Source organism: Parasteatoda tepidariorum, chromosome 10, assembly GCF_982258835.1.
Source record: "Parasteatoda tepidariorum strain Cologne lab strain chromosome 10, Ptep-v5.0, whole genome shotgun sequence".
NCBI lineage: Eukaryota > Metazoa > Arthropoda > Arachnida > Araneae > Theridiidae > Parasteatoda > Parasteatoda tepidariorum.
Genome location: NC_141764.1, coordinates 65,867,187 through 65,887,795, shown reverse-complemented (window position 1 = coordinate 65,887,795; position 20,609 = coordinate 65,867,187). Strand labels below are relative to the sequence as shown.

At 26.4% G+C, this 20,609-nt stretch overlaps 1 protein-coding gene and 1 long non-coding RNA gene across 4 annotated transcripts in view; one reads left to right on the top strand and one right to left on the bottom strand.

Moving 5' to 3' along the window:
* Nucleotides 1-1,361: 1,361 nt before the first annotated feature.
* The window catches only part of LOC107447673 (small ribosomal subunit protein mS39), a 30,948-nt gene continuing 11,700 nt past the window's right edge, over nt 1,362-20,609 (bottom strand). For 2 of the 3 annotated variants that reach the window (XM_087154183.1, XM_087154184.1), the window contains exons 10-26: nt 19,900-19,984; nt 18,644-18,704; nt 17,467-17,549; nt 15,787-15,937; nt 14,670-14,717; nt 12,980-13,057; nt 12,868-12,896; nt 11,947-12,056; nt 10,592-10,670; nt 10,035-10,125; nt 7,883-7,968; nt 6,830-6,912; nt 6,583-6,651; nt 5,977-6,030; nt 4,456-4,519; nt 3,622-3,716; nt 1,362-1,561 (exon numbers count right to left, since the gene is read on the bottom strand). In XM_087154183.1, the coding sequence (XP_087010309.1) occupies nt 1,405-1,561; nt 3,622-3,716; nt 4,456-4,519; nt 5,977-6,030; nt 6,583-6,651; nt 6,830-6,912; nt 7,883-7,968; nt 10,035-10,125; nt 10,592-10,670; nt 11,947-12,056; nt 12,868-12,896; nt 12,980-13,057; nt 14,670-14,717; nt 15,787-15,937; nt 17,467-17,549; nt 18,644-18,704; nt 19,900-19,984 (1,423 nt within the window). In that variant the 3' untranslated portion in view covers nt 1,362-1,404. The remainder of the gene's footprint in view (nt 1,562-3,621; nt 3,717-4,455; nt 4,520-5,976; nt 6,031-6,582; nt 6,652-6,829; nt 6,913-7,882; nt 7,969-10,034; nt 10,126-10,591; nt 10,671-11,946; nt 12,057-12,867; nt 12,897-12,979; nt 13,058-14,669; nt 14,718-15,786; nt 15,938-17,466; nt 17,550-18,643; nt 18,705-19,899; nt 19,985-20,609) is intronic. The other variant, XM_087154185.1, reaches the window with a different exon arrangement.
* LOC139426189 (uncharacterized) lies at nt 3,285-8,010 on the top strand. The gene is made up of 2 exons (XR_011637382.2): nt 3,285-3,392; nt 7,780-8,010. It is a non-coding gene; the product is annotated as an uncharacterized LOC139426189 (long non-coding RNA).

The following is a 20,609-nucleotide window of genomic DNA, read 5'->3' as shown; positions in this document are numbered from 1 at the left end:
AAGAAATTTAGTAGATGGTTCTAAGGACCAGTAACTAAAATATATTACTGGTCAATACACATTTTCACTGGTCCCTTGTGATGGTTAAATTAGATTTTTTTTCAAAAATGTAAATAAAGTTAATTTAAATGAATACGGAGTATATGAAATGTCACAATTATGTTGTTTTGGGACAAAAACATAGTTCAAAATAAGAAACTGAAAAACCTAATTGCCAGAACAGTGTATCATTTCCTTACAGTGCTGGTTTGGGGACCACTGATAATTATTTTATGGTAGTTTGAGTAATATATTAGTAGTCTTGGACTGACATCTTTCCATGACTTTTGAGCCTCGAACTCAATTTTCATTTGAAAACCTACACAATGAAAGACATTGTAGGTATGGAACTTTAATTTTTTCTACTATCACTAAAAAATTTGTTTTAAATCTGAAGAATTGGATAATTTTTATAGTCTTACTGAAACAGTACTGATGGAAAGTTTTTTTATTTCCTTTTAAACTTGCTTTGATCCAAAATGAGAATTGATAACTATTTAAATTTTAATCACAGTTTTACACCAATAAAAATGTATTCTAAAACAAAAAAGAATAAAGTACAAATGACAGTACATAAATCAACACATTATAGTTTTAGTTCCACAATCAAGAGCCTCTATAAGAGTCTAAACGTCAAATGAAGGTAGAGAAGTAAAAAGACAAACATGTTAAGTGGTTTAACCAACAGGGACAGAGGAACAAGTTTGCACAAGGAATAATAAGGGGGTGATAAGAACAGGTGTAAGGGGATTTGGTGGGAATCCCAGGGTGCAACGGATTAATTTAAAATAGACTTTCGAACATTGTGAACTGCTGGGATACACAAAAGATCATTATCATTAACTAAATTACTAGAATTTCTCAAAATATAGAATGATTCCCAAAAATCAAGTTTGAAAGGTGAAGAGCAGTGCCGGATTATTTTAGAAGAAAACTCAAACCTGTGACTTGGAATCCAACAGCGTAGAAAATTGGTTCATACCCTGATTTTGGGCATATCGTGTTTTTTTAAAGTTTACTTAATCGATGACTTAATACTATTGGTTAAACCACTTTACACATGTTTGTCTCTTTAGTTCTATGCCTTCATTTGACATTTAGACACAGAGGAAGATTCTTGTTTATAGAACCGAAACTATAATATGTCCGTTTATTTACTTTCATTTGTGCTTTTTTCAAGTTGTTTTTTGCTTTAATCTACATAGCACAAAGTATATCCTATCCTATGTTGGAAAAATATATTTCATTCAATTTTGATAGACTTTCCATATCAAGACATACTATGCGTAATCATTTTAATTCAAATGCTGTTTGACTTGTAATGAAACATACTTAAAACTAAAATTTATTAGGTATCTACATTAACTATTCAGTTTTTGAACTTTGATTATCATTTTCTTCTTCATTAGATGAATCACTAGAACTATCACTGCCTGATGTATCATCACTGGAGCTACTACTACTGCTAGACGTCTCTTCACTGCCGAATGAAGCAGAGTTAAGTGCAGCTTTTATATCCATTCTAAGAAATAAATTTAATTAATTGTTTAAAAACAAATACAAATTCTATGACAGGGAATGCAAATTAACAATACTTAAAGTGTATAAAATAACATAAAATTTATAAGAAACTAAAATGTAATGCCACTCCAAAAATTAGAACTATGTTTTTCAAATAATTTGAAAAAGGAAAAGTATTGAAAACGTCACGAAAAATATAATTTTTTTGGCAATTAATTATAGACCTAAAACTTTTTAATTTTTAGAAAAAGAAAAACATTTTTTTAACTCAGAAATTTTACAAACCACACATTTAAACTACATTACTTTATTCTAAACATATTCTATTAAAACTTATATGTTTTATTTAACTCATTTAAGCCTAAATGGCGATTTTTCAATAATATTTAATATAGATGCTGTGAAATAATGTGGTAAAAAGAAAACTAAATTACAGCATTTTTATTTTATTTGAGAAAAAAAATGAAAGTTTGAGGTCAATAACTAAATGCTAAAAAACTTTTTAATAAAAAATAATAAATGTTTACTAAAATTCATTTCTTGCATGGAATTATCTTCGGATAAACGAATTTTATAACTGTGTGCAAAAGTTTTTCAGTTGGCTCGATAAGTTCTCGAGATATGGCGAAATACGTAAAAAGTAAAATTAACATTAAGGGATCCCAACTTTGAATCACTCTCCTGACCAAACTATGGGGGCCATATTTCCTAGATTGTGGCTGCCCCCTATATTTTAGAAGTAAAAAATCTAAAACCGCTGAATAAAAGGTATGTTTATTCAGAGAAAGTACGTTTTTGTGTCTGATTTCGTAACTTAAAATATCGTCTGCACTTATTAATTATCATATTTCAGGTCAGCTCCACCAGGCTTTAAAATTGAGGCATAGGACATTAAGAGCCGATAATTAGATCAAAATTTATTATGGATGGTCCGTCCAAGCAGTTTAATATGCATTTTTTATTGCAATGAAAGAAATAATAGCTTGTCAAAAACAGAAAATGAAAATTTTCCTAACTTTTAATTTAAATGTCTTCCCAATTTCAAAATAAGAGAACTAAGACTGTTTCAGCAACTGTATGATTAAAATAAATATTGTTTTGCAGAATAAGATTATTTATTTAATTTTTTTATTTCATAATAGTAAGGTTTATGTATCGGAAATGGAATGATAAAAGTACAGTTATCTATACTATTACAGTACAGTTATACATAAATTATACATTACCCCCTTTTTTAATTACAACTTTTGAGTAGCAGTTTTTATACCATTCACTGTTTAATATAATAAGTATAAATTTAAAAAAAAAAAAATTTAAAAAGTTCAAATTTTTTAAAACTGATTATTAAGAATTATTTTTAAAGCTCTAAATTGAATGATGAAAGCTGAAACATACATCGATAAATATATTAAACAGAACTTTCTTGGCGAGAAATTTTTTGTAATTTTTTCTTTAATGAGTGAAACGAATTTATAAGCCTGAAATAATAATTATATTAAAAAAATAATAATTAAAAGGCAAGTAAATTGAAAGATTTGGAAAAAGAACTGGAGAATATTAACAAACTTCTGAAAAAAATTTTAAAGCTACAGATAATATGATAAGAAAACAGTTATTGCATGAAATGTTTTTCGTTGAAAATTGAATGGTACAAAATATTTTGAAGCTAAATAATCAATGTTAAATATATTTTAACTTCAATAAAAAAATTTGTCTTTATATGCTTAAATTTTTTATTAAGCTTGGGAGATAATTTTTAGCAAGCAACGACATTTTGCAAGCATTTTTCAGTTTCCTGAACACCTTGCAATTCTCTTGCATTTAGTTGCTAAGTAAGCAAAATTTATACAATATAATATTATCAAACTTGTTCAACTAAATAAAATTTTCAAGTGAGAAAAGGTAATTTTGTCTCATAATTATGTTATGAGCATTTAGAAATAAAAATTTAAAAGTGTCTAAGATTTTTATATACCTAATGAAAGCAAGATATGAAAGTTAATCAATTTATCAAATTCTAAAGTGGCAAAATATAATATAATAATGAAAAAGAAAACTTACTTTTCGTTTTCACTTAACTTGCTTTCTTCAATTATGTTAAGTAGATCATCTTTAAAGTCAGGATAATAACTGTTTTCTGCATACTTGACACATACCTATAAAATATATAAATATGGTTATTTTAACAACGAAAATGTTACCATACAAGATGCCATCAATACTTTAAGACTTTCAAGTGTAATTATTCGAATTTTACGTGGAGTTTAATCATAATAAGTAAATTTTATTTATAAAATGAAATAATAAAATTGAATATGGGTATTACATTTATATTATATAAAACGCTAATACGTACATATCAATAAAATCGATGATATTTCTTTTCTCGCGTTGGCAACAGTTTTCATTTTTAATTGATAGGCTTCGGCGCGCAAGAGCACGTAGTGAGCATCATATGGCTAATCTATATTATATAAAACGCTAATACGCTAATCGAAGTCGATGCTTTACATCCGGCGTTCAGTACTATTTCATATTGTTTTACAACACATGGTTTTAGCCCTCTGGTGGGGAAGACTTTAAAGCAAAACTTACAACAGTTACTTTTCACAACAACTGAAATTTAGAATAGTGTGATTACGAAAAATATGTGAACTGTTTGCGATTTCAAATTAATATTGAAATGCACAGGTTTAGAATTTTCTACAGTGAAAAGTTTTCGGAACTTCAGCGTTCAAAAAAGTATACAAAAGCTAGATGTTAAGAACGTATCCAATGAGCGAGCATCAAGCAATCCGAATTGAACTGCGAAAGCAGTTCCGGGGGTTGGAGAGCGCCAGCGAGCAGGGGGAGAAGCCTCCTAGTTCAATTTAATTTAAGTTAAAATATACTGACCATCATCTTTTTGAAGTCTTGAAACTCAAGGCACATTTGACAAAAGTCTAATAAGGCACTTTTTCTATGAAAATAAATAATGATATATAAATAATGATATAAATATTCATAGGTAAAGTAGTTACAAATAACTTCCACATTAAAAGTATGTTAAAAAAGAGCAACAGGACATGCATTTAAGTTGAATTATCATCATAAATTATATCTTAAAATCTAATTAATTAGTCAAAAGCAAATTTAACAAGGTAAGGTGTTTATATAATTAAACTAATAAAATGTATATCTTGGGGTTAAACAGTGAAAACCCACATCTTATAAAAACAATTATATTCATAAAAAGTTTTTCTTCTGCTCAAGTAATGTTTAGCAATAAGTTGCTCGATTTAAAATGCTTAACAATAAATATATCTTATGAAAAGATAAATCTGTTATATCTAAATAAAGAATACGTGGGTTAAATTTGTTTTAGCTAAATTATATCAGACTAGGTCTTCATTTGATAATACATTGATTAAGAAATTTTACTAAACTTATATTTTAACCCAGTGATGGTTTTGGCATTTTTGAAATATTAAAATTTTTTTTAAAAACAACTTTGGTTCAGGGTTATCATCCTCTCCCCTTCTCCAATAAAAAAAAAAACTGTGGTAAGAAGGGTGATTTTTCTCTCTCTAATTCTAGATGGGTGGGCATTGCAACCAAATTCAATGAGGCTTTTTCTCGATGTACAGTGCGCTGAAAAAAGACCACTCTCAATAACTTTTGACTTAATGATCGGATATTTAAGTTCTGGGATATATACTAGTATGAAAGTCTGTACATTAGATCAAGTTATTCAGGGTGGTCCGTTTTTCTTTTCTTTCTTGAGCACTGTACGGGTTATTCATAGGTAGAAAATGCAGTTTCTTGCCTGCAAGTATTTAGAAAAAATTAAGTATTATACGTTGAACCGCTGATGGGTTAAATAAAAAACATTCAAAATTTGCTGCTCAAATTTACTTTATGCTTTTTTTTTAATTGAAAATAACACAATCTTTGATCTTATTTAGGCTGTACTTTAAAATCTATATAGTTTTAAAAGCTCTCTTGGAACCTAGAGTCATGAGCTACCGTAAGAATTTAGGACTCTGTCTGATACAGGATAATACAGTTAATTTAGAAATGAATAAAATATTTGATTAGGCTACATTAAATTGCGGCAGTATATGTTTACAAATAAATATGGTTTGAAATGTAATCCATTATTGCATTTTTAATAATCTTTATTGTCTTTGTTTAAGTCCTCTCTTTTACAAAAATATTTTGAACACATAACTCCAAAATAAACATTACAAAATGTACTTTTGAAAAGATAATTTTTAATACTTTTAATTTCAATTATAGGTGATTTATATCTTATATAAAATTAAAAAGGAAAAAAGTTATTAACTTATCAGTGAGAAATTTTTTTTTGAATATATGAAATATTTATCAAAAAGAGGAAGAAAAAATAAAAAGAACTTTTAAAATTAAAATACTTACTCAGGGCTCCCAATTATAGTTGTTTCTTCATCTTTTAGTTTTTGTAAAATAGGCCTTAAAGAAAAAAAAAGATAAAGCTGAAACAAACAGATGAATAGTGACAATTAAGCTATTTAAATTCTTATGCTCAGATTTCAGTTTTGAAATCTTATTAGAACAAAAAAAAAGTTTCTATTTTACAAAGTTCAAAAAAATTGTTTCATAAACAAGTGTATTTTAACAACATTAGGTTTTTTTTTCTACTGGATAAAAGGGCAAAAATATATAAAATAATAAATCATCAAAAATATGAAAGCATTACAAAGCATGTATGAAGAGTTAAATATTTGAATAAGGTACACAACAACAAGGCAGTTTTAAAATAAATTACTTATTTACATACAATATTCCTTATTTAAAAAATTGTTTCCTTCATAACAATGGATAATAAATTTTACCATAAATTTATTGCTTACATATATTTTTTTAAAAATTTCAATAGGAGTTAATATGATTAAACAAGAAAATAATAACCAGTGCAAAAACACGTGGTAGATAAGGGGTTAGAGAATATTATTGAAAACTTTCAATAAACAATAGACTTTTTTATATTAATTATAAAGTTACCATGATTTTTCCATATCCTTTCCATTCATAAATGTTTTTAAGATATTTGAAAGCATAGGACCAGTCCATCTAAAACAAATATGATACAAAAGGAAATATCAGAAAAGGCAATATATTGTAATTGGAAAACAGTTATCAAAATTAAAGCGAATTTTAAGTAGTACTTGAAACATATTTTTGTAGTAAATAAAGGACAAGTGCAAAAATTCGATAGGAATGTTAAGAATGCAAGCAGTTGAAAACTTACTCAAATGGTAATCTTCTTCCCTTTGATCTTGTAATCAAGTTATCAAAAATATTCCAAACCATTTCTATCAACGGTTTTTGAATCTAAAGTTAAATGAATAAAACAAAAACAATTGCACAGATTAATATATATATATCTTAATTTAAAGTAATAAATAATTTCAGTTACAATTTTATCAAATTACAATTACTAAAAGCAAGCAATAAAATAATCTTGTCAGTACATTTAATTGTATAAAGATTCCTTTCTAGAGTTAAAAAAAGTGATATAGTTTAATTACAAGAGAAAAACTAAAAAAGTTCATCCGGGATGAAAAGTTTAAATGTTAGGGAGTTTAGATGTAATTGAAAATATTGGGAAATGTGAAAAAAGCACCAGCTCAGCAAGCACAACAAAACTAAAAACTAGGAAACAAGTAAAAAAGAAATCACTAGAGTACCTTTTAACAGTTTAAGTATCGAACTTCTTTTTTTTTCTTTTTTAACTTCTTTACAATTTTTTAAGATATTACATTAAAAAAAACTAACAATCCAATCTAAATGGGCGGAGATAATAAAATCTCTTTACTGGACGTATATGAAGATTAAAATTGAAAATTTTATTACGCTAATATTGTAAAACAGTGGCTTTCAAATAGGGGCACAAAGTGGGCATCAGGCTTAAACATGCAACCAAAGTGGTCACTAATTAATATAAGGACATTAAAATACTATTATACTATCTTTATACTGAAATAAAATTTCTAAGCAAATTCAATAATAAAGATGTGGATAGTTAAAATTTATATACTTTTTACATCAACAAGAAATGGAGAATAATTTTTTGATTCTAATTTTTTACTCATTCCTTGAAATAAAAATAAATTAATTATACACAGTTTCAGCTTTATTTCCTCCTTTTTAACTAAATATTTTTGTTTTCATTGCTTATATTATTAATTCTCTTTTTAGAGACATCTTATTGGGGTGTTTTTATCAATCGTCTCTGAAATCTACATGCCACTACTGTGAAGAAAAAAAAGGAATTTGGAATACAGGAAGCAGCAATATTTACATTTTCTTCATTTTTTGTACAAGCAGCAGCTTCTAACAAAGCTTCAAGGATATTTGTTCGCTCAGTCTGCTCGAATAAAAGGACATCTGTAAAGATAGTACATTTCAATACAGTTTGGATAAATTAAATATGAGCACTTTATTTTTATAATATGCTACAAAATGAAGGGGGAAAAAAAGAGTACAAAACATCAAAACCTGTTTGATTTCTACAAGAAACATGAAATTGAAAAGTGATTATTATAAACACCTTCAAGTTGTAACCAGCAATCAAATTGGATATGATGTTTTGGTTAAACACCAGTGACTTGTTGGATTTTGATAGTTTTTTTTGTTTTCTCCCTGCTTAAATATTAATTTGAGATTTATTATTCCATTTACAGGGTACGTAGCCAAATCTTTCAGAAAAAAAGAGCACCTTTTAAAGTACTTTTTAAGCACTATATGCATTAAGAAAATGCAAAATAATTTTCAAAGACTTTACATGATCATGATAAAATAATTAATTTCTGACAAAGAACTCTTTCCTTGATTATATTAGCCACTATAAAAAAATTAAGAGATTTTTCGGTCCCAATTTATATAGTGAAAAATGAAGCCTGAAATTGAAAATATCTTGCAAAATGCAGTACAGTTGCACATGAGAATGCAATAATCCTACCCGAACCCAGATTAGTAGTAGTTTGCACATGCTTGATTTGATTCGAGTTTTTGGCGCAAGAGCCAGTTTGGGCTATATCTCTCCTCCAACTAGGTAGATATTTTACAACTAGGTTCACAATTCTGTTTTTGTTTTAAAAACTAGATATATGTATAAATGCCAATGTCCTTAAGGTATGAGAAAATGTTACAGTGAGGATTATCTCCAATTAGTGAAAATAATGACGAATGGAAGCTACCAAAATGACATAGCCTCTGGTTTTTAAAGTTGCTATGTTCGGTTAATATATGTATAACAGTTAAAGGTTCTTTACAATGGGTGCATTCTGGTTCATTTAGAAAAAGGTGTTTGTGAGTTATTCGTGTGTGACCAATACGCAAGCGGTTTAAAAGCACTTCAAGTTTTCGTCTGATGTTTAGCTGTTTATAAGACTGTATGAAAGGTTTAATGGCGTGTAGTTTGTCATTAGTTTCATTCTTCCAACAGTTTTACCATTGTGAATTGAGCGCGTTTTGAATTGATTTCTTTAAATCAGAATAAGTCAGTGGATTGTTTGTCAATTTTGCCATTGAGTCAGCAGTTTTGCTTCCTGTTATGTTAGTATGACCTGGGATCCAACAAAAAGCTATTTTATGTCCATCCTGTAACAAAATGTCACAAATGTCTAAAATTTTATTGAAAATGGAGTGAGGTGTAGGAGATCGATTATGAAGCGCTTCAATGCAACTTTTTGAATTGGAATATATTAATAGTGCGTTTCTGAGTTAATACGTACTGAAGTGCTGAGAGTATGGCACGAGATTCAGCACCTTTAAGCACTTTTTAAAAACGCTATGCGCCATGTATTTAGGAAGAATATGAAGAAACTGTTACTTCAGAATTATTTTTGCAAGGATACTAAACCTTGGACATGCAGAAAACAAAATTTTATCATCATCAGAATTTTTAAAGATTGTTGACCTTTATATTAGGAATCAATCATGAGTACTTATGTCCCATCAGTGGAAGTAGTAGGACACAAAATAAATGTCAATGCTGTGGTTCACTCTTGGTATAAAAAGTATTGACATCTATATTAGATTTATCTTAGATTGACATCTATATTTTAAATCTATTACCCATAGATTTAAAAGTATTTAAATCTAAGGGGTTTCTTAAAAAACTTAAAAATCAATTTCACATTCTATACAAATTCTGAAAATTTTTGTAAAAGATAATTCCAAATAATTCAAAAACCCAACGCATCTTTTTTTAAAAAGCTATTTTTTCTACTTTTTAGTTATCGTAATGATGGTAATACCAAATAAGTCAAAAATCTAATGAATCTTTCAAAATAAATAAAAAGGATAATTCAGAGAAATCAACTAATATTCAGCATACAGCAGCAAAGTTAGAAATTTTTTTTATTTATAGAAGTGTTGAATTTTGTTTTCAAAGAGTTATATTAGAAATAAAGAGACAAAAAAAAAGTATAATTGCAAAAGGAGCTTACCTGAACAAAGCTTAGGTAAATATTTATAGGCACCAACAAAATGTACAGCTTCAATAACAGATAGAGTAACTATTGGCTCTGGTGTGTAAGACTAAGTAAAATAAATATATTTTAGATTATTTAGTATCAAACTTCTGATTAAAAATCAGGATATAGAGTTCCCACCCGAATTAAATAAGTTAAGTAAGAAAATCACAAATATATGCAAATTATATTACATAAAAATTCTATGTTTTTAATAAAACAGGACCTCCACTGAAGTTGACACTTAAAAATAGTTGCTTTAGTAGCCTGCAATATCAAAATCACAATGGTTGACAATTGCTAAGGAACAACTGATTTATGCTAAGAAGCATTCTTGACAGTTGACCTATAACAGTATTTTTGTCATCTTGAACTATTATGTTCATTGTTAAATTACTTATGTTAAAATGTAGAGGCAAGGTGTTTGGAGCATAAAAATCAACCTATATTTTCCTAACTGTCAAAGGTTTCAAAAATAAACAATGCAAAAAATTCAATTAAAAGAGCACATAAATAAAAATTGCTTTACTTACATTTGGAATAAATTTTTCATATAATTCCATAAATATGTCAATGTCTTCAGTTTCAGAAAGGAGACGGAAGAAACATTTACTGCATAGAAATAAAGAGAATATTTCTATATAATAGTCACTTTTTTAATTATTGTTGCTGATCATAGAAATATACATTAAGAGATATTGTGTACATTTATATTTTGATACAAAATCATTTGCTTTCATCACTACCATTGACCCCTCCATCAATATACACATTCAGCTTTATCCCTTTCACTCTATTCACATTCAGAATTATTCTATCTATTGCTAAACAAAACAAAAGATTTCAAAACAAGAAGAGTTATATTTAAAAAATCAAGGGTTCTAATTAGGACTGATCTCACAAATGCATCAAGGAGAAGCAATAAAGTAACTTGATACTCAGAATTAATCTAATTCTCTTTTCCAGCTATTAATAGCGAACAAAGGTAAAGAATTTTTTTTATAGATATTTAAAGTTGGTAACAATTTTTTCTGCATAAACCCTGATGGCAAAATATTTTTCGCACGCTGGAGATTTATATATTCCAGTGAACATGTGGTAACTTATTTTTCACGTCCTCTTGACTATTTTAGTCATATTTAACATGTTACAGTTCATAAGACAAATCACTGAAGACCATTTAAAAGAGATATTTCTTGCCTATTTTTGAAATATAATAAATTTTTAATTATTTTCGAATTTGCTGTTGCATAATATTATGTTTCAAATGCATTTATTTAATGCATGAACATATTCTTCTTCACTGTAGTCTCTATGCGAGTGCCCGAATGAATTTAAAGACTGATTTGAGATGTCTTTCAATTAGTTGGCCACCTGTCTTATCAGAACTGGTCAAAAGTATTGAAAGTCTTGCGGCCTTGCGGAATTTTGTTTCTAATGTAAATTTGTAAATTTTTTCTCCTTTTGTTTTTTACTTACAACTGTAAGCCTCATGCTATACTTTGTGGTGCATGAGGAGTTTTAAGTCGTTTAAATTAAAAAAAAAAAAAATGCATTTATTTCTGAAAATGAAACACAATATGCTGCAGCTGTTTTAAATTGGTAACAACATTACAGTAAAAAATTTTCTACCCTCTATAGTAGGCAATCATGTATTATAGAAGAAAATTCTTATGTACACATTTGTTAATTACTTAATACATACAGTAAAAGTTTTAAGACTCTTTGCACTCGAGCAATTTTTATGTTTATTACTTTTTTTTAAGAAAATAATGTCAATTATAAACACATTTATTTATTAAAAATAGGACTATACCAAAAACAATACATATTTTGTATTCAAACAAAACATTTATATTCACAAAATAAGTAAAAACTAATAACTCACAAATAATGACTTTCTGCTAAAGCATTTCCTAATAGTTTGCAATTATTTTTGTACTCTAGAAGCTTGTGAAGACGATAAGCTAAATCTTTATCCGCAAGACTTTTCCAACACTAATAAAAAGAAAGTTGAATAATGTTTCATTAAATGGCTAAATGCAGTCGAATAAACTCATAAAATAAACAATGCTAATAATTCCAAGAATATATGCAACAAAAAACCTATAAAAATCTATTTGAACTTTGCTTTTTGTATTTAGAAAAACAAACTTGCTTTTTTTAAAAATTTTTTTAAACGTATATAATATAATGCTAAAGATAAGTAACTGAACAAGGTCACTACTGTGTTTTAAAGTTAGATATATCAAGTACTATGAACAGATTTTATATTTCATAAATAGACATATGCAAATGATGCTATATTAAAAGACATTTCTTCATTAGTAATTTGTTTTAAAAACTCCATTGTGCCAGCTGATACAAAATCAAAACCAGATAAATTTTTATATAATAAATAATCATAAGAAGCATTAATTAAATAATTGGAAATAAATAAAAAAAATATGTTACATAATAATCCATTAAAAACAGTTGATATGCATAAAATGAATTTAAAAAATGATATTTTAAGATTTTTTCTTATTGGTTTGCATTTATTGATTGGTTTGCACCTTTTTTGACCAGTAGTGGTTTAAATTTTTATAATTTTTTAAATACAATTTTTATATCATTGGTTCTTTTATAATATCACTTTTTTTTATTCTTTAATTTTTTATCATTATTTAACTTTTATTTCAAATTACTAATGATTAAGAAGTTTAGGTATTGATAAATTTAGTTCTAAAATATCATGTTTTAGTATATCATCAAGATTTTATCTTAAGAGACTGTATCATATATGAAGAAATATTAAATTACTACTCACTACTTCCATAGCAGTTGCAAAAAAGAGAACTGAAATGAAAAAATAACAAATGAATAATTAATACGATAATTAAAATGTAAAAAAATCTTTGAAAATTGGAGGAACATCATACCATCACTTGGATGCCGAATTTTATGTTCTTTATTTTGAATATCGCCCATAATTTCATAGAGTACACCAGCATCTGCATCTGAAAGAGCAGATAGATATCAGAAATTGAAGAAAAAAACAAAACTTAGTAAGCATTAAATTATCTAAGCAGCCAATGGTATGTGAGGAAAATATCAATCATCAGTTAACCTGGGGTTAGAAGAGACTTTACCATGAATATTTTCTAATATCCTACTAGACCTTAATTTTAGTAAAATTTAATATCAATTTTAGTGTCATATTGCAATTTGTATCCAAAGAACCACACACATGAAAGATACGCTTTATCTGATGCAAACCTATGAAGCTGGATTTTCCAAGGCTTGAATAAAAAACGTGTACATGATTTTCGAATGATACATTTCACCAATAACCAGTCAAATGCAATAATGCTTACTAATAACGTCGATAGAGTCACACTTTTGAATAATGGTCATCCTAGGAGGAATATCGCGTGATGTATTGCTTAGTATCACAAAAGTTTAATAGTTAATACGAAACATATTACACTCAAAAATTTCAGTTAAAGATTAAGATCCAGTTAGATCTTGGAGTCCTCCGAAACACATTGATTTGGGATTTGCTTTTAAATGATTTGGGAAGTATAATAGTTAATGCAATGCATATTATCACACTTAAAAGATTTCAGTTAAAGATTAAGATTCAACCTAAATCAATGTGATTTAGATGACTCTCAGAGATCTCAGGTGCCTCTGAAACACATTGATTTAGGATTTGCTTTTTAACGATTCGGAAAGTACATTTCGTATGGCTTTAAATATAAGTACTAAAGCCTAATTCAATTTAAGATATTCCAAAGAATAATATATTGGATTATTGCAGATCCTCCCCCAATACATTTTTCCATTTTATTAATTATTTCCTGTGCAATTAAATTCAGCTCCTCTTTTGAAAATGAATTTATTACTTTTAATATGACTTTTCCTCACAATACAGGTCATGTTTTGTTTTAATTAACCTTTCCCCAACTTGAAACATCATTATCACACTGTGAATTCCATTTTTGTTAATATGCAATCACAAAACAACATAATATGTATCTTCAGTGTGATTAAATCCCTCATTTCAACTTTATACTTTGATAATACAGTGCCGAATAATCTATCATTATCCATGATTAAGAATGCAAATTATGAGAAAAATGATACAGGCAACTGTGAATTATATGGAATGAACAATATAATGGGAGACTTATATGGAATATAAAGTTTTTGCTTGTTGATAAAAATTTAGGGTTTCTCAAAACAGAGCAGGATTTTCCTTACATATAGTTTCAATGTATAAATATTAAATTATTTTGATAAGGCAAACAACATTAGGTGAAAAACAAAACATTGTTTGAAAATTAAAAACACTTTTATAAATATAAAAAAATTAATATTGTTCAGCACACACTAGTATTATTTACTTAGGAAATAGTTATTTATGCATAGAATATGTATTTTATGTATAGTTAATACAAAATAATTATGTATTGTGTCATTTTTTTCAAAAATTTTCTAAAATGATATTGTTAACTATTTTTAACATAAATACATTTTCTGAGCCCTGCTAAGGTAAGTCTGACTAAAATTTATGAGTATATTTAACAAAGTAACACAAAATAAAATTTAAATCTGAAAAATTCTTACCTGATCCATATACCATAAGTAAGTAATAATATGTCCCCAAACTTGGTTCTAGAATTTAAAATATCTGTTTTAGCAAGTAAAATTCAATTAAAACATTCATTAAAAAAAAGACAGATTGTTAATTTCTAAAACACAATTTAAATTGAAAAAAATGCAACTACATTATAGGAATTATTAATTAAATGCTTTCCCTTATTTTTTAAAAAGAATTCAAAATAATATTTTAGTCTTCCACTTATTGTCTAATTAATAAAACTGAGTGCAATATTTTCATTAAAAAAAAAATGAAATTGCTTTCACTCGTTCTTATGTTCAATTCAAATTAAATCATTTCCCTTAAGAAATTTAAAAGCAATGTACATTTTAAGTTTAAGTAGTTAATCTAAAGTTTTTTTAGTTGGAAAAATGTAATTAAGAAACATAATTATGAAGGCTGTACCCTAACAACAATATTGTCTTAGCAATGTTGAAAAAATTATATGTTTGACGTTTAATGGCAAGCATACTACTATGCAGAAGGGTAGTTTGGGTCATCAGAATATTATTCAAACAAATAATTTTTCTTCAACAAAAGAAGTTGAATTTAGTTTATAATGGTCGGAATAAGACAATATTCAAATATCTAATTATATAGAGAATTTTGGTAGCAATTAACAATTAATAGGTTCTTAAGTTACAAGAGCATAATTATATAAGAATTAGAGAGTACGGTAACGAAAAGGTGTATGATAGCTACTAAATTATATTTTTACAAATTTATGAATTTGAAATTAGTTTACCACATCTCACATAAGTTAGATTTTTTTTAAATAAAAAAGATGCAGAGAAGCTACTAAGTAATTATATTTAATAGTTCATTATTTGAATAATAAAAGCTTTACAAAACTACTATTAAACTAACTATTGATAACGATGGATAAAAACTATTGAGTATTATATGACATATTGGATTATATAACACATGGGTTTGTGGTCCATAGTTGAGTAAATGGAATCAGTGTACACTACTTCCTGTCAGTAAATTCATTCAAATATTGTTTTATCCACAAAAAAACTTTAATAGCTACCATAATTCATAATTAATTAAGAAAACAAAAAATTTAAGTGGAACTATTACCAATTTTTAACCGTTTCATTTCTCCAATAACATTCAAGGATAGCTGTCTTGATTTTCGCCATCTAGAACCCTTTGATAGTATTCTTAACAAGCCATTCATGGTATACAAGTCAGGGTTTACTCCATCAGCATTCATTTGAGAAAGTAGACGCTAATATAAGAAACGGCCTGGTCATAAAACTATTGTCAAACAAATAAGCAATAAAATTAATTCATTTAATAGTTTAATTAATTTCAAAACGGCAGACTCATAATTATTCACAGAATGATTTGACCCAACAAAATTAGATAATTCATTAAAATTATTCTAACGATGACACCAGAGTACATATTTTTTTTAACCAACGATATTTCTTTAAATTTTGTTTTATGAGGTGTAAAGTTTCAAACTTAATACTGTAGAAAAAATGAAAAGTAAACTTTTCCTAAACTCTTAATAAAAATAAATATAGCATATTATAGATATACAGGTCAGAAAATATAGCAAATAAAATTTTTTAAAATTACTTCATAAAAATTTAATATAAAAAACAAATATTAATTAAATAACTTTATACTTCTACATGAAAATATTGAGATAAATACGAAAGACTTACATCTTTGAAACCTCAGTTTAATTGACACAATTTGCAAGTTTAACAAAAATTAATTCCTAAATGATTCCGTAATAAGCTAAATTAAAAAAAAATTCATACTGTCACTGCCTAAACTCAATCTTTTTCAATCCAAGGTTTTAAAATTTTGTTTGAATAACCTTTATACACTTTCAAAAAGTGCATGATTGACACTTTTTAGCAGTGCAGTAATTTTTCAATAATAGACACATGTTTAGTATTAAAAAAAAAAACAGAAATTTCTTTGAAAAAAAGAAATTTTTTATTTAGAGGAAAAATTTTTATGCCCATGACATTTCTGGTTATTAACAGTTTTTAACAACATTCAGTCAATGCAAGAAAAAAAGAAATAATATTAGAAAAAGAAGAAATTAATAGAACAGACCCTAAACTCAATCTCTTTCAATCCAAGCAATTTAAAATTTTGTTTTATTAGCTTTAATACATTTTAAGAAAGTGCATGATAGGCACATTTTAGCAGCGTAGTAATTTTTTAATAATAGCTATATTTTTTTAAATAATAAAAAGTAGAAATTTTTAATTTAGAGTAAACATCTCATGCCACAACATTTCTGGTAATTAACAGATTTTAACAACATTCAGTCAATGCAAGAAAAAAAGAAACAATATTAGAAAAAGAAGAAATTAATAAAAAAAAAGGAAGAAAACTTCCACTTAGAGGAAGAATCTCATGTCCTTAACATTTCTGGTTTAACAGTATTTTAACAGCAACATTAAAGGAAATGCAATAAAAAAAGATACTTATTAAATATATATATGCATGCATATATAAGAGATATTCAAAGTGTTAAACCATAGTGGTATAGAATTTCCTAGGGTCAAAATATACCTGTTACAGAAATTATAGTAGGACATAATTTTCTGGAGACAAAAAATGTTAGCAGCATTTAAAAATAATTTTTACCATATTATTTAATAGCCAAGATCTTCCATGAGTTTCAATAATTTAATACAGGCAAATCGTAAGTTCATTGTGAGTTTTTTATTTCAATCGTAATAATTTTATATAAATAAACTTAAATGGAAAAAATAAGCAATCACAAACCATAGCCATTTCCCAACAAGAAGAACTATCCTCGTGTAGGTGATGACATTCCGAAATCAAACTGTTGTAAGCTTGTGTAGTGCCTGTAATTATTAAAAAAAAATTATAAGAAGTACAACTTACATTTTTAGTTGTTTCACAGTACTTGAGTTATATTTTAAATTCAAACTTTGATATGTTTGCAATTTAGTGCACTTCCAAAATGTAAGTAAGAAAATTTATAATTAATTTTAATACCTTCTGTACCTTTACAGATATTATTGTAAAAGAAATCAATTCTGATCATTATTTATATAGTAATTAATTAGATTTCCTTCAATGTGGGACTTAGTCCTTAAAAAGTAAAGACATACACAGTGCCAGTAAGGTTCCAAGTAAGCAAAAAAAAAAAAAAGTTTGAAAGGCATAATTTGAAAATAATAATAATATAATTTCAAGACTGATGAATCTTTATATAATTTCAGCAACATCATAAATTCCCAGAGTAAAAAAAGTTTAATCTTACCTCAGTAACACTACTTACATCATTTATAAGCCCTACACAATTTAAAAATAACCACAAAGGAAGTAGCTAAGCATATTGTATCATAGATCAGTCAAAAGAACAATAATGACATTGAATCAAGATACAACAAACATACAGCTTTTTTCCACTTTTATTTCAAAATAATTAGAAAAATTGTTTAGCAACTTAAAATTCAAAAATATTTATTTAACACATGCTTGTAAAATTTAAAATGGTCACCAACATAGCAGATTGCCCGTGATATTTCTTAACTTTTTATTCTGAACACAATACAGCTTAAAATGCGAGTTAAAGAAAATGGACACACAAAATGTGCCCATTTTCAAACAAAACAATCAACACAAAATGGAAAATCAAAATGTATCTTTTCAATTTCAATCCTGAAACTATTAGAAACATAAAAACTCATAGATTTTAAGCATTGCAAAATAAAGATCAGTTAAAAAAGATGGCACAATTAATTTTTAAATTGATAAAATCTATTAACTGTGAGAATACATAATTTTTTTTACCTATACATTAATTTCTTACTCATTACAAAAAACATAAAATAATTAAAAATACAGCAATAAAAAAAAGTTTTCAATTTATTCAAGACTTTTAATTATACAAGAAAATAACTGTAAATAATAAATTTGTCTATTTTATTACCTATTAATCCTTTACTTTTCATTTCATCATGTAGAAAGAGAGCACGTTCAACCTCTCCATACTAAAAAAATGATAAAAAAAATATTATGAAATATGTAAAAAAATAAACTTATATTGTAAGGTGCATAAATTAAAATACTCATAGATAAAGAGTGGGTTGTGTCATTTCCTGATTATAAATTAAATATTTTCAAGATAATAAATGTTTACAAATTATTTATATCAACAACCAATAGTAATTTGAAAACTAGCAAAAAAAATTTTGCAGGCAAATTTACAAATTAAATTTATACTTACAATTAAAAAATTGTTTAACCTGTCAATTTCTTAAAATATATATGTATATATACATATATTTAGGTTCGGGACCTTAAACTAAATAAAAAATTACCAATGACTTTTAAAGTTATTTATTACTAATACAATTGCTAAGTTGATCCTTTATTAGAGTTTACAGGTCTACACTACTGAGACCAAAAAATTACTAGAAGATTGTCTTTACAATAATTAAAAAAAAAACTTTCATTAATTATAAAAAAAAGAAAAGAAAACAGAATAAAATGTAAGTGCTAAAATAAATAAATTTTTAATAAATTTCAATAAAAGTATTATATCAATATGAATTATTCCATTAACAGAAATGGTATATTTGCATTCAAAAACTAACTAATTTTGTGGGGAGAGGTTTCAGCAAATAATTTAAATTAAAAAAAAAATAAAGCTAAAAGAAATTTATCTTTCCTGGATTTTCAAACGAGCAACTTTTTTGAATTTTTCTCTTACGCATGTGGGAGGTACATGATAAATATCAACGTAGCATAGTTTTGGGGATCAGATGTTAAGTAAATAACAAACTTTTAATTTATTATTATTTCAAAGGATATTAATTATATTAAAAAATTCTTGAAATAATGCAGCAAAAGGGATATAAAATGCATCAAACATAATTTTTAAAAAAATCATTTATTAACTTTACCAGTATCACTCTCATGTCGCAAAATAGCATAAAAAACGCAATTCTTTGTAAAAAAATAAAAAAACAGGAAGGTTAGCAAATTCTATGGAAATTACAGGTTTTTGTCTTCTAATAGAAATCAGTCAATGAATAGGAATATTTATAATTGACAAAATATAGTGAAAAACAACAACAGGTAATTGCATTTGATATAGTTAAGCAAAATTACATACATTAATATCAAGTATGAAAAATGAATGCAAAAAATAACAACTAGTAAGACTACACAAGTAAAACAGACCTTTGAAAGTCCAGCAATCATAGAACTATATGCTTTTCCATCTTTTTCCATACTATCAAAAAGTTTTTCAGCCATTCCATTGGCACTATTAAATTATAATAAATGTATATTTTTTTTAGTTTGGCAACACAAATAATTCATTAAAAAAGTAATTATAAATGATGTGCTCAAATTTAGACACTAAAGCTTCTTAGATATTTTTAATTACAAAAAGTTACAGATTTAATTTACATAGTTTTTCTTTTAATTAACTTAAATTTCTATTTTTTATTCTTTAAACTACACACCACACACATATACTTGTTAATTTACATGTAGAGGTAAATAAACAAATATTTAACATTGATTAAAAGTGCGCGTTTTAATAAACCAAAATTAAAGTAATAGACATAACAAAAAAATTTTAAGTTTATTATGTATCATTATAAAAAATGATGGATACACTATAAATAAGGTAAGTAATGATACATAAAATTTGTACTTCAACTGGACAAATGATGTACTTTCAAAAATGAACTTTAAAGTTTATTAATCCATAATTCATTGAGTAAACAAATCTGCATAAAGGTTGAACTCTGTTATTAGACTGAAATATAGAAGTTTAAACGGAACACACAGTGAAAGAATAACATATTCTTAGGTTGTTTTAAAAGTAAAGAACAGTCAGTGTATGTTTATGTGAACCTACTAATTTTAATATTACAAAAAAA